At 44.5% G+C, this 24,128-nt stretch overlaps 1 protein-coding gene across 4 annotated transcripts in view; it reads left to right on the top strand.

Annotated features, from left to right (window-relative positions):
- The window catches only part of rap1gapa (RAP1 GTPase activating protein a), a 302,062-nt gene that overhangs the window by 212,055 nt on the left and 65,879 nt on the right, over positions 1-24,128 (top strand). For 3 of the 4 annotated variants that reach the window (XM_052039185.1, XM_052039183.1, XM_052039182.1), the window contains exons 4-5: positions 21,829-21,864; positions 23,021-23,068. In XM_052039185.1, the coding sequence (XP_051895145.1) occupies positions 21,829-21,864; positions 23,021-23,068 (84 nt within the window). Of the gene's footprint in view, positions 1-13,122; positions 13,371-21,828; positions 21,865-23,020; positions 23,069-24,128 lie in introns of those variants that run through there. The other variant, XM_052039184.1, reaches the window with a different exon arrangement.

Here is a 24,128-nt window from a genome sequence, read left to right as displayed (position 1 = left end):
TGTCATTGTCTGATTTGATTATTGTGCTCATTTCCTTGGGCCAGTGTGAAGTTTTTTTCTGTTTGTGTCCCTGAATGAATAGTTCTGCATTTACTTGTTGATGGAAAATTCTTATCCCATAAGACAAGACACAGGAGCAGAATTAGGCCATTCGGCCCATTGAATCTGCTCTGCCATTCAATCGTGGCTGATGTCCATTAACAAAAGATGTGATTCGAGCTCCTTCCCTGAAGGGAATGATTTCCACTGGGCAGTGGTCCATAGGTATTGCCCATTTCACAAGCTAAATGAACAACGAGGTGGTGGTAAGGTCTCACATTTTGCCCAGGCTGATTTTGCCCTTGTTTGACAGTCACATGACAGAAAAAAATGCCCCCTCGTTTTCCCTTGCCTAGCCGATAACACCTGGAGTTGATTGTCCACCAGACACTTGTCCCAGCTAAAATCAGCTGGCTCCTCACTAACCCCCAACACCAAACCTTCGCTGCTTCTGCAGACAGTTTTGTGGTTCACCACCTGGTTCACTTGTTATTTTGCTATCAATGGGATTCTAACACGTGTGAACCTGAGGTGTGATCTGAGCTGCTGGAATCCAATCATTCCAGGGACAAACTCCTTTGCACTTACCCAGTCAGACCCAGAATGCAGCTTCAGACCCATCAACATGGTTAAATCTTCACTGCCCTTTGAAATGGCTTAGTAAGCCATTCTCTCCGAGGGAGAGACAAGACAGCAGATGCTGGAATCTGGAGCAATGAACAACCTGCTGGAGGAACTCAGCGGGTCGAGCAGCATCTGTGGGAGGAAAGGAATTGTCAAAGTTTCAGGTCAAAACCCTGCATCAGGACCCTCCAAGGGTATTAGAGATGGACAACAAATGTGATTCTGCCAGAGATGCCCCCATTCCATGAATAAACAGAAAAAAAATCCACCACCAGGTTGGATCACAGGTTACCATGGTGTTGTCCATGAACTACAACCTTAGAGCTGGTAATTTGCCACCATGTCACCTGGTTATTTTTCTTGTGCATTGTTGAAGACCGACCGCCACAAGAAGAATGTGTTCAGTTGATGTTTTGTGTCTCAGTGAGTGGCTCTGACAGTGATGAGTGCAGTCCAGGTCATCCTTCATTAAACTACACTTGCAATTGTTAACTACTACAGAATGCAAAAAATGTTTCCTTGAACTTGCGATTTGAGTAATTTGATACCACAATACTGCAACCAGGAAACCGAAATACTCTACTGCAGCAGCCCAGGGCAAACAACCACACCCAACTGCATTGGCTAATCAGGAACCTGGATGTGGTGGAAATATTGTGTGTGACCCAGTGTGTACTTGTATCTCAGATGGTGCTGTAAACTTGGGGGAAGCAGAAATTGATTAGAGACATTTGAAAGATGACATGATCCCATTAATAGTAACTCATGTTTGAATCCTCTGCCTCTCTTTCGTGTGTGTGACCAGTCACCAGTAAGGGATTAACCTTACAATAAGCACCACCTCGCTATTGCTTAAAAACCTTATCCGATTTTCTCCCAAGTTTCAGTGTGATGGCTCAGGATGTGAACCATGTTTGTCATCCTTCAGTGTTGTATCTGCAACTTAACCATATTTTGTTTGCCTCAGATAATCGGTGGCTTCAATAGATGCCACCCAATTTTCTTTCTCTCCTCCTCCCCATCCCCCTCCCACATTTCACCCCATCCTCTCCCCCTCTCCACACCTCCTCCCCATCTTCCCCATTCCCCTTCTCTCCCTCACCACCCTTCCCTTCTCCCCTTCCCCCTCTCCTCTTCTCCCCCTCCTTCTCCCTGCCCCTCTCTCGTCCCATCTATCTCTCCCTCCCCCTCCCTCCCCCTCTCCCTCTTTCAGCAGTTAGTCTTTGTGTCAGAATGCAAGATGTGCATTGACTACATTCAAGCATTTGTCTCCTTAATCAGAAGTCCCTGGATTTTTCCTGCGCTCAAAAACACCCGCCATCTTTTGTAATCTAGTTGTTTTGCAAATTTAACACAACCTAAGATTTTCCTTCAGTTAACAAACGGACTTAAGGGAGCCTTGGACTAAAACCAACTTATATAGCGTTTGAGTTGTAAGTTGATTGCAGCTTTGCCATCAATGCCCTCACTGGGTTTACCAGGACGTTGGGAAGTTATTACGGTGCAGCTCCTACCTGTTCCTCTGGGCAGTTGTCAAACTTGAGCAGGAATGTAAGAAGCGCTGCACTTTCTCTGTAACTGAAACACCATACTCTGCATTCTGTTATTGTTTTCCCTTTGTACTACCTCAATGTACTGATGTTTGGAATGATCTATATGGGTGGCACGCAAAACAAAGTTTTTCCACTGCATCTCAGTACATGTGACAATAATAAACCAATTCTAATTCCAATTAATAGTTCCAAAGGGAAACAGAGGGACCTTGGAGTTGAATGGATCATTGCAGGTGGCAGGACATATTAAGAGAAGAGTTGGCAAATAATATGGGATGTTGGGATGCATATACCAAGGTGTTGTACAGCAGACAGATTATGTTAAAGCTTTGCTAAGACCGCACCTGGAGGATTGTGTCCACTCTGTCTATACTTCTCGATGCCTCGGTAAAGCAGCCAACATAATCAAAAACCCCACCCACCCCAGACGTCCTCTCTTCTCCCCCCTCCCCAACATTGAGCAGAAAGCACATACCACCAGGCTCAAGGGTAGCTTCTATCCCACTGCTATAACACTGTTGAACCATCCCCTAGTACGATAAGATGGACTCTTGACCTCACAATCTACCTCATTGTGGCCCCTGCACCTTATTGTCTGCCTGCACTGTACTTTCACTGTAACTGTAGCACATTATTCTGCATTCGGTTATTGTTTTCCTTTGTACTATCTCAATGTACTGATGTGATGAAATGATTTTATGGATGGCATGCAAAACAAAGTTTTTCACTGTACCTCGGTACATGTGACAATAATAAACCAATTTTGGCAGTGTCTATGGAGAGAGAAATAGAATGAACATTTCAGGCCCTTCTAATACCATTTAGTTTTGAGGAAGTGTCGTTCACCTGAAAACTTTTCCACAGATGCTGCCTGACCTCCTGAGATCCCCAGTATTTCCTGTTCATAAACTTAGTAAAACACATTTGGGCAGATACACGGATAGGAGAGGTTTAGAAGGATGTGGGCCAAACACGGGGAAATGGGACTAGCTCAAGTGGACAACTTGGTCAGCATGGACAAGTTGGGCTGAAGGGCCTATTTCTGGACTGTATAACTCTATGGTTCGGTAATTTGCCTGGATGAAGTATTAGGATTGGGAGTAGCCTGTCTGAACAAGATAAAGGATCCAACAGTGAATGTATCTTCTCTCAGCCAGCGACCCTTGCTACTCCCAGTCACCTGACCCGTCCTTTCTCCCCTCCCACCCTGCCCTCTTGTATCGTCTCCGGATCCCCGACTGGAGTGCCAGTTCCTCACAGCTACACCAACCCTGGTTCTATCCTCCAGTGCTGTCCGTGTGCAGTTTTTATGTTCTTTCTATGACTACGTGGGTTTCCTCTGGGTTCAGCTGTACAAGTTGTTGGTGAGGCTGCACTTGGAGTATTGTGTACTGTTTTGGTCACCCTGTTATAGGAAAGATGCAGTTAAACTGGAAAGAGTGCAAAAAAGATTTACGAGGATTTTGCCAGGACTAGCGGGCCTGAGCTTATAGGAAGAGGTTGGCCAGACGAGGTCCTTATTCCCTGGAACGTAGGAGAATGAGGCGTGACCTTATAGAGGTGTTTAAAATTATGAGAGGCAGAGATAAGGTGGACGGTAACAGTCTTTTCACCAGGGTAGGGGAGTCCAAAACTAGGGGGCACAGGTTTAGGGTGAGAGGGGAAAGATTTAAAAGGGACCTGAGGGGCAACTTTTTCACGCAGAGGGTGGTGAGTATATGGAACGAGCTGCCAGAGGAAGTGGGTGAGGCAGCTACAATAGCATCATTTAAGAAGCACTTGGACAAGTACATGGAGGGGAGGGGCTTGGAAGGATATGGGTGGAACGCAGGAAATGGGGAGTAACTGGGTGGGCACCGTGGTCAGCATGGATTGGTTGGGCTGAAGGGCCTGTATCCATGCTGTATTGCTCTATGACTCTATTCTCTGGTTTCCTCCCACATCTCAAAGACATGCAAGGTGGTAGGTTAATTGACTACTGTGAATTACTCCTGGAGTAGGTGGGTGATGGGAGAGTCAGGGGGAAGTTGATGGGCATGTAAGAGAAAATAAGTCACAGGGAAATAAGTGGGAGAATGGGATTGATGAAATTGCTCTGAAAACTAGCATTGACTTGATGGGATGTATATCTTCTTGTTACGTCACAAGAGAAAATGTGAGGAAAAAAATATGAGAAACTCTCAGCCATCACCCAAAAGCATGAACCTGGCCCTGTATTATGTATTTGTCCTACTTAAGCAACAAGCTCAATTGCTTCAGGAGGGCCATGATAACAAAGTCCAGTTTAGTCCTACCTGCCCATCTACAGGGAACATGAACTCACAGCTAAGCAAATAAGAATGGCTGGGTGATTGTATCCTCTGTATTACAATGCCTTGTTCATAATACATGGCAGTGATACAGTTCACAAAGTAATCTTATTCATTCCTCAGGCTCCTATATATTTGCATTAAATTAAAGAACGTATTACTCAGTTATTGTGTAGAATCAAATGGCTGTTTTGTAATGAAGAGCTGAGTTAATGACTGCGTTCTTTGACTACTAACATATGTCAGATTAAGCTGTTTGAACAAGTTAGTTGATCTAAGTGAATTAAAGAACTCAACAATAACCTACATGGTTTCTTGTTTGAGCAGAATTTGCCTAATATAATTTTTCTTCCAAGATTAAATGCAGCCATACCGACTTAATGTTAACTATTGTCTGAAACTCGTAAGGTAGAGAGCTGATTTGAATACCTGATTAGCCTGTTAGAGAGAGATGTGGCACCCTAGAAACTGGTTATGCAAATAAAAGAATGTGCAGCAAATGCTAGAAATGAAAGGAGCACTTCCCACCACACCCCTGAGCGCAGGTTGGGCCAGACCTTGCCAAGAGGGGCCATTCCCTGCATACACCACACTCGGATTCCCCGCTGCCCCACATTTACTTAGTTCAGATCCAAGAGCCTGACCTTCCTTCCAGGAGTATCCTTGACCCATCAGCTGGAGTGGCATAATCAGGCAATGTAGTGGGTCAGACTATCCCTGTCCACAAACCTATGGAGGAAACCTTCGGCACTGAGTAAAACCACACCCTCAGCTTTGCTGTCTGTTGAAGCTGCCAAGTTTCTGGAGTATTTCTGAATTCCTTTACCTTGCAAACCTATTAAATAGACAACTAAAAATTAACAGCAATTAGGTATACAAAATATTAAGAGGAATAGATAGAGTGGACAGCCAGTACCTCTTTCCCAGGGCACCAATGCTCAATACAAGAGGGCATGGCTTTGAAGTAATGGGTGGGAAGTTCAAGAGAGATATCAGAGGAAGGTTTTTTAACCCAGAGAGTGGTTGGTGCATGGAATGCGCTGCCTAGGATGGTGGTGGAGGCTGATACATGGGTCAAATTCAAGAGATTGCTGGATAAGCATATGGAGGAATTTAAAATAGAGGGATATGTGGGAGGAAGGGGTTAGATAGTCTTAGGCGAGATTTAGAGGTCGGCACAACATTGTGGGCCGAAGGGCCTGTATCGTGCTGTACTGTTTTATGATTCTATAATTTTTGAATAAAATTAGTATTAAATAAATTGGTAAGTTGGTTTATTATCGTCACAGGTACCGAAGTATAGTGAGAAACTTGTCTTGCATACTGTTCATACAGATCAATTCATTACAACAATACATTGAGGTAAAACAATAATAGAATGCAGAATAAAGTGTTATAGTCAAGAGTCCATCTTATTGTACAAGGGAACCATTCAATAGTCTTATAACAGTGGGATAGAAGCTGTCCTTGAGCCAGGTGGTACGTGCTTTCGGGCACTTGTAAGTTGCATTGTGGGTGAGGGAATGATGACCAAGACAAATAGAATCTCTGTAAGGTGAGGCCAGGATTGCTGTGGTTACAAGTTGTTGATTAAATTGGTAAATTGGTTTATTATTGTCACATGTACCGAGGTACAGTGAAGAATGTTGTTTTGCATGCCATCCATATAGATCATTTCATCACATCAGTGCATTGAGGCAGTATAAGGGGAAACAATAATATAGTGTTACAGTTACAGAGAAAGTGCAGTGCAGGCAGACAATAAAGTACAAGGTCATAACGAAGTAGATTGCGAGGTTGAGAGTCCATCTTATTGAACTGGCCATCTGATTAGTAGGTTAATGAAGACAGAGAAAACAAAGGAACACAAACATTGTGAAATCCAGGTCGGAGCTGCAGACAGGAGCAGTAGATCAGGTGGTGTCAGCAGAGAGAGAAAACCTGCATTCGTGTTGAAGATGGATGAGTGAACACGCAACTGGCTGGCCCTGATACAGACTGAGAAAGCAAGTTACCAGAAACCGTTGAATTCCGTATTGATGTGATGACTCTGGGTATGGGTGGGTTTTTCAGTGAGATTGGCTCTCTTCATCCAGTGCGGGCAGACGTGGGTTCTAGCGGCCATTCCAGCTGCCAAGCCCAGGTCCAGAACCAACCCGTTCTCACGTCCTATTTAAATAGCCATAAGCTGAAAAACAACTTGTCCTGTTGCCCTGGTTACACACACTGGGAGGATTCTGTAGTAACAGTCCTGGAATGGATGGGTTAGCATCAAGGTATTTGCATATGCAAATGACGCAATGAGCTACATCAACCAAACCCAGTGAGAAAATAGTTTCTCTTTGGAAGTTTCTCTGCAAATACTTTGAAAATGACAACAGGTAGCCTGGTACACAGGTCATACACTACAGCTAGCTTGGTACACCCATCACACACAACATGTAGCCTGGTACACCTGTCGTACTTAACAGGTAGCCTGGTCCACAGTCATACACTACAGGTAGCCTGGTACACCCATCCAACACAACGCCTGGTGCGCCCGTCCAACGCAACAGGTAGCCTCGTGCGCCTGTCCAACAGGTAGCCTGGTACACCCGTCATATACAACTAACAGCCGGTGAAATACAATCTGCAAGATCAAATCAAACCGGAGAGCATCTCTGATACCATGCCATTTGAATCAACTGCATTTATATAGAAAAAGTAAGAAGTGCAGGGTCCAATGTTGAATGGTGCCTCCAGGGACCAAGGATTGGAAAACCAGGAGTGCAGGGATGGACAGTGTACACAATGCCCACACTGCCCACACCTTGCCCACCAGTTCTCACTTCCTGCGAGTGCAGCTCCCAACTGGGTGCACAGAATGAACCCAGTAACCTCTCACTGCACTAATACTTCACCTCAGTGACCTATCCATACAACTGGAAGCCCAATCTATTTGCATGCCCATCACAGTGAGTGCACTCACAGGGAAAGGATTACCATTCATGCCGACTGAGCTGATCCTAGGGTGATAGAGGTCAGTCTACAGAGGAAGGAGTCCTTAGACAGGGTTTCCTCCCCAGTCTATGATCTTAGTCCAAAGTGGAGATGTGGACACCAGAAAAAACAGTGTCCTGTTCCACCACAATGTGAAGTGAGGGCACACCTACACTTTGCACTGAATACAACATTTCCAAATATCCTTGTCTGTCCGGGTAGGAATGGCTCAGTCATTGTCCTGTCGATCAAACCTGCTGCCCACACTGCTATAAGTTACTGCATTTATTCATTCACTGGATGTGGACATTGCTGGCAATGCCGTCATGTATTGTCCATCCCCGATTGCCACCTTACCGAGCAGGCTGTTAAAAATCAACCTCAACTTCTTGCTGCCTCGGTGAAGCAGCCAACATAATCAAAGAGCCCACCCACCCCAGACATTCTCTCTTCTCCCCCCTCCCATCAGGCAGAAGATACAAAAGCCTGAAAGCACGTACCACCAGGCTCAAGGACAGCTTCTATCCCGCTGTTATAAGACTATTGAACGGTCCCCTAGTACAATAATCTAGACTCTGGACCTCACAATCTACCTCGTCATGGCCTTGCACCTTATTGTCTACCTGCACTGCACCTTCTCTGTAACTGTAACACTTTATTCTGCATTCTGTTATTGTTTTCCCTTGTACTACCTCGATGCACTGATGTCATGAAATGATCTGTATGGATGGCATGCAAAACAAAGTTTTTCACTGTACTTCGGTACATGTGACAATAACAAACCAATTTACCAGTCTATCATTTAAAGGGTCTGTTGGCCAGACCAGATAAGGACAGTAGACCTTCTTCCCTGAAGGATATCAGTGACACAGACCCATTTTTAAAACAATCCAATAACTTCATGCTCATTGTTACTGAGACCAGCCTTTTCTGTTACATTCCAGAGTTGTTTAAATTCTTGAGATAAAGTTCCCCAGCTGCTGTGGTCGGATTCAGACTGTCGGATGGTGATGCAGAATTTTGTCTGCTTGTCCAGATTGAAGCATGTAGGACCCTGCAACCACTGCCTTATTCCAGCAAAGTGTCCCTGCTTTTATTGGGAGAAGTTGCTGTAGTTTTGTCCTGTTTCCCATGCTTTCTGTTTTCTGGCTTTGTTTGGTGTGAGCCCAGACCTGTGCTCTGCCTGCCTCCAGGTCACAGACTGACAGTGTGGTTCATCGACACTATCCTGGAAAATCCCACTGTATAATTCACAATGTCCTCACATTCAAATCCTGGCCAGTAAAGGAGGAGCAGTCAACTGCAGAAAGGTCAGAGAGTGTCTGAGGGAGACCTTTCCTTTACTCAGAGAGTGGTGAGTACTTGGAAGGCACTGCCTGAGAGAGTGTCAGAAGCAGAGTCGTTGACAGCATTTAACTAGTGCCTGGACAAGCACTTGAATCACTGAGGCAGAGAAAGCTGTGGACCAAGTGCTGGAGGATGAGGTTAACACAGGTGGTCTACTGGTCAGCATGCACTTGGTGGGCCAAATGGCCTGTCTCCATGCTGTATGACTCTGCGACATTTTTTAAAAACTGGTTATGTCAGTTTGTTATGTTGTATATGAGGCTGAAAAAATGCAATGCCACATAAAATGTGGAGTGTAACTATTCGACAAGGAAGGTATAACCATTCATCATAGACATTTGATTTCCAACCCTTGCTGCACTTTCCTGAGGTTGACAGAACCTGAGGTTCAGTCACCTGCTCCCACAAAGGTACAATGTGTGTGTTGACATGATCTAACTGCAGATAAAACTCTGAGATTCAGAACTCTGATACAATTGATGGAGTTTAATCTGAGCTTCAGTAGATTTGTGTACTTGAGTTTATTTTCTCCGCTGATAACAAACCTGACCAATTATTCAGTACAGTTGCACCTTGCGTTCTATCGCTCTGCAGTCCTTGTGTGAAGCCCAAGGCAAAAACACTGGAACCCATCAACACGTGTCCTGTTCTCCAAGGACCTAAAGGACATCCACTGGCTCACTGCTAATGCAATGTACTGACTATCCAATCTAGACATTAGTAAAGTCATACAGCACAGAAACAGCCTTTTGGCTTTCTCAGGAGGCTGAAGAAATTTGGCACGTCCCCTTTCACTTTCACCAATTTTCATTGATGCACCATAGAAAGCATCTTATCCGGATGCATCACGGCATGGTACAGCAACTGCTCTGCCCGTGACCGCAAGAAACTGCAGAGAGTTGTGGACACAGCCCAGCACATCATGGAAACCAGCCTCCCCTCCGTGGACTCTGTCTACACTTCTCGCTGCCTCAGTAAAGTAGCCAATGTTATCAAAGACCCCACCCACCCCGGACATTCTCTCTTCTCCCCCCTCCCATCGGGCAGAAGATACAAAAGCCTGAAAGCACGTACCACCAGGCTCAAGGACAGCTTCTATCCCGCTGCTATAAGATTACTGAATGGTTCCCTAGTACAATAAGATGGACATGTGACCTCACAATCTACCTCATTATAACCTTGCACCTTATTGTCTACCTGCACTGCACTTTCTCTGTAACTGTAACACTTTATTCTACATTCTGTATTGTTTTACCTTGTACTGTCTCAATGCACTGTGTAATGAATTGATCTGTATGAACAGTGTGCAAGACAAGTGTTTCACTGTACCTCAGTACGTGTGACAATAATAAACCAATTTACCACTGAGTCTGCACTGACCAGCAAGTACCCATTTCATCCCATTTGTTACATTGTCCCCACATCAACTACCCACTCACCTACACACCAAGAGCAATTTACAGTGGCCAATTAACCTACCAACCAGCATGTAGGTTGTGGGAGGAAACTGGAGCACGCAGTGAAACCCATGTGGTCACAGAGAGAACATGCAGACTCCACACAGCACCAGAGGTCAGGATTGAGCTCAGGTCTCTGGTGCTGTGAGGCAGCAGTTCTAATAGCTGGCAGTTCTAATAGGGGTGGCACGGTAGCGTAGTGGTTAGCACGACGCTATTTTCGATTCCCATCATTGTCTGTAAGGAGTTTGTGCGTTCTGCCGTGTGTGCGTGGGTTTCCTCCAGGTGTTCCGGTTTCCTCCCACATTGCAAAGACGTACGGGTAGGTTAATTTGGGTTTAAAATGGGCAGCGCGGGCTCATTGGTCTGGAAGGGCCTGTTACCACGCTGTAAATAAATTTTTTTTAAAAAGCTGCACCATTTGTATAGATTTCTATGAGCTGTAGTGAAATTGAAAAATATCGTACATAATGGTGTTGATTTCATTTTTAACACAAACTAACCTGAAATGCAAGAATGTGATCCGTGAACACAATATAAATTCAGGGCCGGCAATACACTCGGTGAGATGTTGAGGACAGTAGCTTCTCACCACTCTAGCTTCAGAGAAAGGGCCAAAATTGCCTGGAGATCGAAGTCAATAATCTGATGGTGAGATCCATCAGACCACATGTAGGCTGCTTGGAGCAACCTTGCCTTGTTGATGAAAACACCATTGATTCCTCTACAGGCAAACCTATATTAGTTGAGAATGATGGTGTCCACAATAGTTGCAGAGATCTTGTTATATTGACTGGAAGAAGACACATGATGATAAGTAGTAGAAGAAACAAGAGATGGACATAAAAACATTACCAAGCTAAATAACACTATCGACTGTTTGTGAAGGCTATCTCTTTGCTAACAAGATCACAGCAGGGAACTCAGCCAGTGTCCAAAAGAAGAGGAGTATAATGATCATTACATACAATGCTAAGGAAAGGTGAAAGGTAAATGGGTATGTTCCTACTGTAGTGTAGCGGTTAGCGTAACACTTTACAGCGCCAGTGACCTGGGTTCAATTCTGTCCGCTGTCTGTAAGGAGTTTGTACGTTCTCCCCGTGTCTGCATGGGTTTCCTCCAGGTTCCCTGGTTTCCTCCCACATTCCAAAGACGTACGGGTTAGGAAGTTGTGGGCATGCTATGTTGGCGCCGGAAGCATGGTGACACTTGCGGGCTGCCCCCAGAACACTCTACACAAAAAATGTATTTCACTGTGTGTTTCAATGTACATGTGACTAATAAAGATACCTTATCTTAATTGGTAAATTGGTTTATTATTGTCACATGTACCGAGCTAGAGTGAAAAACATTGTTTTGCATGCCATCCATACAGATCATTTCATTACAACACTGCATTAAGGTAGTACAAGGGAAAACAATAAAAGAATGCAGAATAAAGTGTTAGTTATAGAGAAAGTGCAGTGCAGGCAGACAATAAGTTGCAAGGTTATAATGAGGTAGATTGTGAGGTCAAGGGTCCATCTTATCGTACTCTTCAATAGTCTTATAACAGTGGGATAGAAGCTGTCCTTGAACTTGGTGGTACGTGATTTCAGGATTTTGTATCTTCTGCCCAATGGAAGGGGGGAGAAGAGAGAATGTCCGGGGTGTGCGGAGTCTTTGTTTATGTTGGAGAGAGGAGACCCCCTCGTGAGCACCAAATGCAATTACCTCAAATGAAAAAGCGCAACTGAATTGCTGCTTCATCAGGAAAGACAGTTTGTGTCCCTGGATGGTGGAAGAGAAGAGATAAAAAGGACATGAGTTACATCTCCCGTGTTTGCATGGGAACGTCCTTCTTATATCAGACCAACTGTTCATTGTGACCTGCTCATTGTTGAATTGAGTTAATAAAGAAGGTGATAAATTGTGACCATTTAATCCAACTTCTACTGGCAAATAATGGTTGGGTACAGATAACCTGTGAGAAATACAAGCATCGGTGTTGGAATGAGTCGGAACAAGAAGCGTCTGCTCCAGTGTTGTGGTCAGTGGGGGCCTGAAAGGGGTCACAGAAGGGCAGGCAGAAACGTGGACCTGAGGTCACATTTGGATCAGCGATAATCCTAATGCATGCTGGACCCAGCTCAATGGACCCAGTGGCCTATTCCCTGCTCCTATTTTGTATATTTGTACGTAACCAGGCAGGAACTCTTTAAAAGGTGCCTAAATTATCTTATTTACACCTGAAAATCTATTCCGCTTTGTTTAGTCTCCAGGCCCTAGGTTTAAGCTGTTATATACTGTGATAGAGGCACCGATACAGAGCCAGAACACGTGTCCGTGTTTATTTCCCATTCGAGCCTCCTCCCCACCCCCCGCAGCGCCATTATCTACCCATCAGTAGATCCTTCTCCTCCTTCCCCCCCTCAGCTGCAGGTCCGCCTGCCCCTGGGTATTGTGTGAAGCGATTCCTCCAGGTGCTAAATAGAGACGAATGAATTTTCTTCCCTGTGCGTTTGTTTTGTGGTCTCTGCACTTGCTAAGCCCCTGTTCAGGTGCTAACCTGACATCACCTAAAGGTGCTGGTAAGAGTTAAACAAACACACTTAAGCTTGAAAACATCCCAATAGATGTCCTGCGGCTGCATTGGGCAAGGAGGCAAATCGCTAACCTCTGCCTACTGCCCGAGAAAGGAAGGCTTTTTGTGGCTGGCTCTCGACACTCCTTCATGCATAGCAGCAATGTTGCAACAAGCAGTTACTCGCCAGGTCTTGCACAGGCAGTCCTGCTTTGCTGGCGCGCAGCCAGCCCTTGCATTCACTGTTCAAGCACGATATGGCAGATGCACATAGCGCTGGCACATTCTCTCAGAGCTGGAGGAATAGGTTCAAATTAACGACTTTAAGGAAGAAGAAATGGGGAACTGTCTCACTCTGATCTAGCGTGCCCCAGTGTGCTTGTGCTGAGGAATTGTTACACTCTCCCGGTCAGCCAACACACTGAACAGGCAGCTCCTGCAACTGAATGCGGAGATGGAGACAGCTCTTGTCTCCCCGCTCCAACACTGGACTGATGATGTGAGTAGAACCTTGTCAATACGCAAGCTGCTTTCAACCTCTCACCCTCTGCCAATAGAGCCAGCTGCTTATGTCCATTTGAAGTATTTGAGAAAGTATTTAGTGAGCTTACACACGTCTTTTGTTCAGTCCAGGGCTTTGCTCTCGAACTGCACTGAATATTAATAGCTGAGCACGGATGCTTTTTATGAAATACTATGGCTAGGTGATGTGGTGTCAGTTGAAGGATTCAAGATTAACATCTTTTATTGTTCAGGAGAAAATCTCCTACATTCCTACAATGTAAAGGCTTCTGAAAGCATCGATACAATTGGCTTGTAATGTTATGATTCGAAATTGTAAGCCAATCTGTCAAATTTCAATAATATTGGCAATATTGTGAATAGTAGATTTCTTGCTTTACATTACCCATTTAAAAGCACCATGGAACATTAAAGATGGAAATCTCTAAGGAGCAATTCGTAATCCAAATACATTAACCTATATAAAATCAAAAATATGACAATATATTTTGCACATGTGTTCGAACATAATGTTGTTTTCACCAGACATCTCAGGTCTTTTCTCTTCAGACTGGTGACTGAATCTGTGCCCCAACCTTTGCACATTCACTGACAAACCACTGCCCTGACTGAGGGTCACAATCTCACAGGGTATTCCAGAGTACTATGTTGTTATGAAGGCAGCCCTTCCCAACACACAAAGCAGTATTAGAAACCTCTGTTAAAACTGCCTCCGATGTCCCTGCACTTAGATAAGGAGCAGGGGTGCGGAGTGAAGCACTTAAGCTCAAGAAGGTACATCCAACATTGCTGCCTATTGCACTGCATTACCACTGGTTCTGACGTCACCTTAGGTTGTAAAATTCCATTCTTTGTTTTCAAATCCCTCTACAATCTTTTCTCCTCCCAGCTTCTGTAACTCCCATGCCCAAAAGCCCTCCGAGACCCCGTGATGCTCCAGGTTTGAGCCACCTCTGTGTGATTAGCCTTCTTTGTTCCACCATTGCAAGAGTTCCCAACCTTTGGAATTCCATCTGTCTCTGTAGAATCTATCTCTCTCATCAAGCATTTCTTCTTCTGTCTTGATACTTCCACATGTGTCAAATTCTGTTTGTTGATGCTCCTTGGATGATAAATAACCTCATTACACAAATGCAAGTTGTTGTTGCATCTGTTCAAGGATGCCCTGCAATCAATCGTGTTCTTCCAACTCTATGCACGGGCAAGGGTCTGCCCTGTGGTGGGTGTGAAGAAAGGGACTAGGATAGGTTCTACATTGAGTCATGGAGAGATACAGCACAGCACCTAAAACAGGTGGTATAGTGGACAATGAAGAAGGTTATCAAAAATTACAGGGAGATCTCAATCAGCTGAGTAAGTGGGCCAAGGAATGGCAAATGGAGTTTAATTCAGATAAGTGCGAGGTGTTGCATTTTGGAAAGTCAAATCCAGGTAGGATTTTTACAGTGAACAGTAGGGCCCTGGGAAGTGTTACAGAACAGAGGGACCTTGGAGTACAAGTACATGGTTCACTGAAAGTGGAGTCACAGGTAGACAGGGTGGTGAAGAAGGCTTTTGACGTGCTGGTCTTCATCTAAGGGCATTGAATGTAGGAGGTCATGGTGCGGTTGTGCAGGACGTTGGTGATGCCACACTTGGAGTATTGTGTTCAGTTTTGGCCGCTCTGCTATAGAATGTTATTAAACTGGAAAGAGTGCAGAAAAGATCTACAAGGATGCTGCCAAGACTTGAGGGACTGAGTTATAGAGAGAGGTTGGACAGGCTAGGACTTTATTCCTTGGAGTGTAGGGGACTGAGAGGTGACCTTACAAAGGAATATAAATCATGAAGGGCATAGATAGAGTGAATGCACTCAGTCTTTTCCCCAGGGTTGGGGTATCAAGAACTAGAGGGCATAGGTTTAAGTTGAGAGGGGAGAGATTTAGGAGGAACATGAGGGGCAACTTTTTTATGCAAAGTGTGGTATCTATGTGGAATGAGCTGCCAGAGGAAGTGGTTGAGGCAGGTACAATAACAACTTTTAAAAGACAGTTGGACAGGTACATGGATTGGAAAAGTTTAGAATGTTATGGGTCAAACGCTGGCAAATTGGACCAGCTTGGATGGGGCATCTCGGTCGGCATGGACCAGTTGGGCCGGAGGGCTTGTTTCTGTGCTGTGTGACTCCATCACTCCATAACTCTTGGAACAGGCCCTTCAACCAACCACGAAGCACCAGCCCTACTAATCCTAATCAACCCACCAACCTGCACATTGTTGGGACGTGGGAGCACCCAGACGGTCACAGGGAAACGTGCAAACTCCACGCAGGTCAAGATTGAACCCCAGTTTCTGGCGCTGTGAGGCCGTGGCAACTAGCCCTGCCTCTGTTCCATCCCAAAGTGGAAACACCGGTACTACAGCTGGTATTGGGAAGTGCTGGGAAAAAAAAGGAGGTTCTAATATTTTTGAAGACATTGCTAAAAAGGGAAATTTAAGCTTGCCTCCTGGCTCATTGGCTATTCCCTGCATACTTGGCCCACTGTTCCATGAAAGCAAATGAGAACTTCAATCTTCATTGAATGTATAGACTCAGATTATACAATGAGGGAAACCTGCTCAGTCCCACAGGGAAAAAGGAGAAGAAAATAGAACAAAGAATATTTTTTGATATTTGCAGATTAGAAATTTTTTTAAAGCTACTATACCCTCTTTTCCGACACCTTACAAAACTGAAAATACGGAAAAAATTTTAGGTCTTAATCCTTATCAGAAGGGCTTGATAGCAATAATCTGTGATTTACTTATGAAAATACGTCCAGAATCACTGGACAAAATTAAGAATGAATAGGAAAGTGAACTCCAGACATCTTTACCTACAGAGACTTGGAAGAAAATTCGTCATTTAGTTAATACATCTTCAATGTGTGCCAGACACTCGTTGATACAGTTTAAGGTAGTTCACAGGACCCATATGTCAAAAGATAAACTAGCTCGTTTTTATCAACATATAAATCCTCTTTGTGACAGATGTAAATCAAATGTGGCTTCTTTGACACATACGTTTTGGTCCTGTCCTCTTTTGGAAAAATATTGGAAAGATATTTTTAACATTATTTCAAATGTATTGAAGACTGATTTACAACCTCATCCTATCACTGCAATTTTTCGATTACCAGGGATAGAATCTGGCCATTTATCTGCCTCCGCTAACCATATGATTGCCTTTGTTACATTAACGGTCAAACCATCCATTTTGCTTAAATGGAAGGATCCAATACCCCCGACTACTTTTCAATGGTTCTCTCAAACTATATCATGTTTAAACTTGAAAAAAATTAGGAGTGGTACTGTTGATCCTTCGCTTAAATTTGAAGATATTTGGAGTCCATTTATTCAATATTTTCACATGATATAGATCCCCTTTCAATAACTTTCCAACTTAGAGGAACGGAGTTGACGACATAATGTTGCTCTGTTTCTACTGAGAAATTTTAGTCCAGTCTTTTTTTTTGTTTGATTTTTAATTTTTTCTGTTAGTTTAGTTTGGTTTGATATATTATTTATAATTTTTCTTATTGATTTGGGTTCTTTTTTCTTTCTTTTTTTAAATTTATATAATAAATCTTTTTCTTTCCTTTCTTTTATATTATATTCATTTACTAAGAGATCGTTGGATCTACAGATTTTTTTATATTTTACTGTTCTTTATGATTATCTATTCTATGATTGTTCCCCTGATCCCTTTGTATTACATGGACAAACACTGATGTTATATATTAATCTGTATTAATTTGAAAACTAATAAAAAGATTGAAAAAGAAAGAAAGAATGGAGGATTATGTCAGCTTGGAGAACACAGTGAAACCATTGATCCAGGGCACACGGCAGAACCAGCTGTGTTAGCTGTTTTCTTGTTCCTCTCATCTTTCTCTTCTCACTGACATCCCTTGCACCTGGCTTCAGACAAACCCACTACCCTCGGCTCTCCAGCCCAAGAAGCCAATTGAATCAAAGTGGGAATCCCCACAGCCCAATGACCTGAGCATTGGTGTCTGGATTGGTATTGGTTTACTGTTGTCACGTACTGAGATACAGTGAAAAACTTTTGTTTGCGTACCATCCAGACAGATCATTCCATTGATAAGGACATTGAGGCAATAAAAAGAGAAACAGAATGCTCTATAGTGTTGTAGTTAGAGTTGTAAAGTCATACATCACAGAAACAGTCCCAACTGGTCCATGCCGAGCAAGATTCCCATCTAAGCCAGTCCTATTTGCCAGTGTTTGGTCCATATCCCTCTAAACCTTTCCTACCCATGTACTTGTCCAAGTACTTTTTAAATGTTGTTAATGTCCCTGCCTTAACCACTTCCTCTGGCAGCTCGTTCCACATACAGACCAATCTCTGGGTGAAAAAGTTGCACCTCAGGTTCCTATGAAATCTCTCCCCTCTCACTATAAACCTGTGCCCTCTAGTTCTTGATTCCCCAACCCTGGGGAAAAGACTGTGCACGTTCACCTTGCCTATGCCCTTTATAGACCAGAAAAAGTGCACTGCAGGCAGACAAATAAAGTGCGAGGGCCACGACAAGGCAGATTGGGAGATCAAGAGTTCATCTTTTAGCGTGTGAGAAATCTGTTCAAAAGTCTGACAACAGTGGGACAGAAGCCGTCCTTGAGCCTGGTGGTACATGCTCTCAGGTTGCATCTAGTTCTGATCACCACATTACGGAAAAGTTGCAATTACACGAGAGAAGCTACACTGGAGGTTTGCCTGGATTGGAGAATTGTAGCTACGAGGAAAGATTGGAAAATCTGGGGTTTTTGTTTGGAACAGAGGCGGCTGATAGGGGATCAAATTAAGATTAGATTAGATTAGATTTCTTTATTAGTCACATGTACATAGAAACACACAGTGAAATACATCTTTTGCATAGAGTGTTCTGGGGGCAACCCGCAAGTGTCGCCATGCTTCCAGCACCAAAATAGCATGCCCACAACTTCCTAACCCGTACGTCTTTGGAATGTGGGAGGAAACCAGAGCACCCGGAGGAAACCCATGCAGACACAGGGAGAACGTACAAACTCCTTACAGATAGTGGCCAGAATTGAACCCGGGTTACTGGCGCTGTAATAACGTTAGGCTAACTGCTACCACTGGTCTATAAGATTATGAGAAGCTTCACTGAAGTAAGTAGGAGGCAACAAACAATCTGCTGGAGGAACTCAGCAGGTTGAGCACCATCTATGGAGGGGGAAGGGATTGTCAAGATTTCAGATCGAAACTCTGCATCAGGACTGACAATTCCTCCCCCCCCCCCCCAACCCCCACCGATGCTGCTCGACCAGCTGAGTTCCTCCAGCAGATTGTTTGTTGCTCCAGATTCCAGCATCTACAGTCTCTTGTGTCTTGAGTACATAGGGAGAGCCGATATCCCCGAACAGAGGGGATCATATCAGGGCTATGGATTTAAAGTAAAGATGGAGAAGAGGCAAACTATTTCCCCCAGAGGGTAGTGAGGTGTGAACACACTGCCTGAAGGGATGGTGGAGGCAGAGACCCTCATCACTGTTAGGCAGGACTTGAGGGCTACAGACCCAGAGAAGGGAGGTAGGATTAGGCTGGGTGGTTCTCTTTCAACTGGGAAGGACATGATGGGCTGAATGGTCTCCCTCTGTGATAGAAATTTTCCATAATTCTCTGATTAAGCTGATTTCACCAAGACTGTAGGCACCATGGGATCTGTAGACGGGAGAACAAGTTCTCAATTATCCCTTTACAAGCCCCAGGATACTGAGGATAACTGTGGTCTCTCTTTTGCTGCCTGACTAACATCTCCAACAGCAAAGACCCGGGTGAAATATGTGAGCTCTTTGGCCTCGTTATCCAGCCACACACTGCTCTAAACCACACAATCAACAAGGATCTGTTTTCAATATTCATGAACGTACTGTTTCTCAATGGAGACACAAGAGTGCAGATGTTGGAATCTGGAGCGACAGACAAATCGCAGATGCTGCCTGACCCGCTGAGTTCCTCCAGTGCTTTGTGTGTTGCTCCTGTTTCTCAACGTTCAGTGTGCCAGAGTAACGTCCTCCTCTCCTCGACCTTCTGATTCCACAGGGAGTCAGCTCATTCATAACATTGCAACGTAGGAGAAAGTGTTTGAGTAGAGTGGTCAGGGGCCACAAAAGCAGTCTGAGGAACTGAAGGAACTGACCTTGTTGCCTTGTTGCAATATATCCAGAGCAAGGTGTGGGGATTCTGTCCAGTGCATGTGAAAGGAATGGTTGGAGGATTCACAGCTTAAAATCTGAAGAAAGATGTTCACTGTGGTGAAAGAGGTTAAGGAATTAGTTGGCATAAAGACAGAAAAGAACAAATATCCTTGCAGGGTTTCCACTTGAAACGTCAACAATTCCTTTCTTCCCACAGATGATGCTTGACCCACTGAGTTCCTCCAGCAGATTGTTTGTTGCTGTAGATTCCAGATCCCTTGTTCCCTAAGGCTAGGGTGTCTAGAGCCAGAGCTCACAATCCCATAATAAAGAGCCAACTATTCAGGACTGAGATTTCTGCAGCCAGAGAGTGATGGATTTTTTTTGGAATTCTCTAACCCAAGAAAGATGTGGAGGCTCAGTTACTGAGTTTATTTAAGAGTCATGGACTTTTGAATATTAAGGGAATTGAGGGACATGGGAATACTGCAGGAAGGTGATGCTGAGGTGAAAGATCAGGCATGAATAATGTATCAGAGCAAGGGACCAAATGGCCTTCTCCTGCTGTTTTCTCTGACATTTTTATACACATGAGTCAGCTGGCAGTCAGCTTACCTGTGGGAGGAGGTACAAGAGGGAGGCTGCCAATTGTGGAAGCCCTGTCAGAAGAAGGAGAAAAACGTACAGATACAAATGTAAGAGAAGCGCTAACATCAGAGACCGCTATGGAAAACCACCCTGTCGACAGCGGGACTTTTAATGTGACCTCTGGGTTACAAAATGGGGCAAATCATTAAAAGTATTTCCTCTCTTCACCTCAGAATGTTCCAAACTGTTTTGCAGCCAATAAAGCATTGTTAAAACAAGGTAAAACTGCAATGTGCGTAACACAGCAGCCAATGCACACACAGCAAGCTCCCAGAAACAGTTGTTCCATAATGGTTCAGGTAGCACCTGCAGAAGGAAATGGACCGTCGACATTTTGGGTTAAGACCTTCATCTAGACTGCTGACATCCTGATGAAGGGTCTCAACCCAAAACATCGACTGTCCGTTTCCCTCCACAGATTGGTATTGCTGTTGGTTTATTATTGTCACTTGTACCGAGCTACAGTGAAAAACTTGTCTTGCATACCGGTCGTACAGATCAATTCATTACACAGTGCATTGAGGTAGTACAGGGTAAAAACAATAACAGAATACAGAATAAAGTGTCACAGCTACAGAGGAAGTGCATTGCAGGTAGAAAATAAGGTGCAAGGTCATAACAAGGTAGATTGTGAGGTCAAGAGCCCATCTCATTGTATAAGGGAACTGTTCAATAGTCTTATCGCCGTGGGATTGAAGCTGTCCTTGAGCCCGGTGGTACGTGCCCTCAGACTCCTGTATCTTCTGCCTGATGGGAGAGGGGAGAAGAGAGAATGACCCAGGTGAGTGGGGTCTTTGATTATGTTGGCTGCTTCAGCAAGGGAGCGAGAGGCATAGACAAAGGGAAGGTTGGTTTCCGAGATGCGTTGGGCTGTGTCCACAACTCTGCAGTTTCTTGCGGTCCTGGGCAGACCAGTTGCCATACCAAGCCGTGATGTATCCAGATAGGATGCTTTCTTTGGTGCAATGATAAAAGTTGGTGAGTGTCAAAGGGGACATGCCAAATTTCTTTAGCCTCCTGAAGAAGTAGAGGCGCTGGTGAGCTTTCTTGGCCATGGCGTCTACGTGGTTGGACCAGGACAGTCTATTGGTGATGTTCACTCCAAGGAACTTGAAGCTCTCAACCCTCTTGACCTCAGCACCATTGATGTAGACCATGCTGATGCTGACTGACCCAGTGAGTTCCTCCAACAGTTCATTTTTCCCACCAGATTCCTCATCTTCAGTCTCTTGTGTCAGCAGATCCATAATGATCAAGTCCTCTGGTTTCTGTGCTGGTGACTGAGAGATAAATATTGACCAGGATTCTGATCTTCTTCAATATGATGTGAAATTATTACATCCTGGGAGAGAGGGCTCAGTTTTACATCTCACCAGTACTTCACTGGAATAACAGCCTAAGATATTGTGCTCAAGTCTGAGGTGTGGGTTTGATAAATTCCAGCATCGTCTCTTATCGTCAGTTGGAGAATTGTGCATCGCTCCCAGTTTCCTGTTCCAACCTCACAAATGCCCCCTCCAGTTCAAACTCTCTACTGTGGTTTTATTTCCCCTCAAACTGACCACCTCTTTCTGTTTCTCTTTCAGAACACTGACTTCTTTGAAATGATTGAAAAGATGCAGGTACGTTGCCACAGAATATCTCAGAATTGTTTTGAAGCACATGACATAGACTTCTAAAAACTTTGCAAGAATTATTACACAGACAGAGGACATGTGCAGGACTTTAAATCTGCTGGATTTTGCAGGGTCTGGGTCACTCTGCCACCCACACCTCCTGGTGATATTCAGAGCAGAATGTCACTATTTGTCACTTTTTAAAACAAACTTAGGACCAGTTGATCACTGATCTGTTCCACAGCCTCTAGTCTGCTCGAGGGGCCTCCAAGGCTCCTCAGAAATGCTTCAGCAAACAAACCATTGCAATCTGGGTACAACACAATAGGCATCTTATTCTGGCAGATGGGTTATGCTGAGTGACACTTTCTAATGGGACAGCACTGGAGTCCAGATCAGGGACTATCCCCGTCCAACTGGAAAATAATGGGCATTGAGAGTAACCTACATAAGGACCTCCCTGCCCAAAGGGTAAGATGCAGGGAAGTTAAGGGAAACTAGTGCCAAACTACATGGGTTTGTTGAGTGTTAAGTAGAGGTGGTGTGAGTTGGGGGTTTGGTTGGAGGTGTGAAGAAGGTTAGAAGGAGACTAAGATAGACATTGGAAGGCATTGAGGTGGAGGAAGATTTTAAGTTTAATGGGATGAAGAGTGAGGAGCCATTTGATCGCTGGGACAGAGGGCAGGACATGCCCTGTGAAATAGGAGACACGTGACAAGCAGCTAAATCAGCTGCATGGGATTAGGTGAAATGCAGAACCCACCTTGGTGGAGTCAGAAAGAGCAGAAGTGTTCCTCGTGATAACGGTCAGTGGCTGAGAGAGTATTCCGGCATCTTCCCCACCCCAAGCCCACCTCCAACACCAGACTTGCTGCTGACAGACAGCAGTCTCTGGGACCCCCTGATACTGGGCTAGTCTGAACCTGATGTCCAAGAATGGCTCCATTCTGCTGTGTTGTGTGTGCCACACAATTCACCCATTGTCCCCATGATATAAAACAATCCTTTTGTGTCTGTTGTAGCCATTGCTGATCACCAATGCAAAGCATAGATTTGACTAGGAAGAGAGTTGCTTACTGATTGGTTGCTATGGTACTTGTACGTCATTGATGCAATAATATTTCTTTCCTTCTCTTCCTGCTCATGTGACGTTACCATCCAGGGATGCAGAATGGATGAACAGAGATGCCCTCTTCCACCACCTCTTAAAGTACGTGCTGTCCACCGGCATTTCTGCTCAAACACTTCGCAAGATAACAGCAGAGTGCTAAGTGGCGAGGCGGTAGGGTTAAGAATTGGGCATGTGTGTCCTGAAGCTCCACGACCTCAGACAAAGCAACTGTGAAAGGGAGGGCTGCCTTGGCTTAGGGACCTTGGTAATTAAAGGTAGCTGCTTCTGCTCAGGGAAGGGCCAATATTCCTCCACCCAACAGATACAAAGTGACACTGGGTCAAAGCTACTCATCGACCTGCAGACAGCGAAACCATGTGAGATGGGAATACTCCTTCAGAAAGAAATGGAAGTAATTATCCAGCAACTCAGGCTTTTTAATTCATCCCTGGATTGTGTGCTTGGTGACCAAGGTATCTCCGATCAGCTGCTGCCTTCATCGACTGAGTGACTTGTTTATCTGCTCCAGAGGGCAGCTGTATTGGCTTGAACCTAGAGCCACTGGTAAATCCAGAGGAGAATGGAGCAGAAGGAGGCCATGCAACCCTCTGGCCAGTTCTACCATTCAATGTGATCATGCTGATCCATGACATGTGATGGTAACGTGATCATATTTCCTATATCACAGAGCCATGCAGCACAGGAACAGGCCCTTCGGCTCACCAAGTCCGTGCTAACCATCAAACACCCATTTCACACTAATCCTACAAAAGAAGGCTGAGGGGTGACCTGATAGAGGTTTATAAAATTTTCGAGTACTCAGGATCTTCTTCCCATAAAGGGGGCATCAAAAACAAGAGGGCATGGGAATAAGGTGAAAGGAAGGAGTTTTAAAAAATATTTGAGGGGAAAGTTCTTTATACAGAGAGTGTTTGATGTCTGGAACTCGCTGCCAGAAGAGGTGGTGGAGTCAGATACAATCACTATGACTAGGAGACATTTAGACAGGCACTTGAATAGGCAAGGCATAGAAGGATATGGACCTAATGCGGTCGAATGGGATTTGCCCCAGTCTATGAAGACTAGCATACCAAATGCCTTCTTCACCCCCCTACCCATCCATGTCACCACTTGCAGCAAGCTATGGACTTGCACTCCA

The sequence above is a fragment of the Pristis pectinata genome, chromosome 26, assembly GCF_009764475.1.
Source record: "Pristis pectinata isolate sPriPec2 chromosome 26, sPriPec2.1.pri, whole genome shotgun sequence".
NCBI classification, from domain to species: Eukaryota; Metazoa; Chordata; class Chondrichthyes; order Rhinopristiformes; family Pristidae; genus Pristis; species Pristis pectinata.
This window is presented reverse-complemented; position numbering and strand designations above follow the sequence as displayed.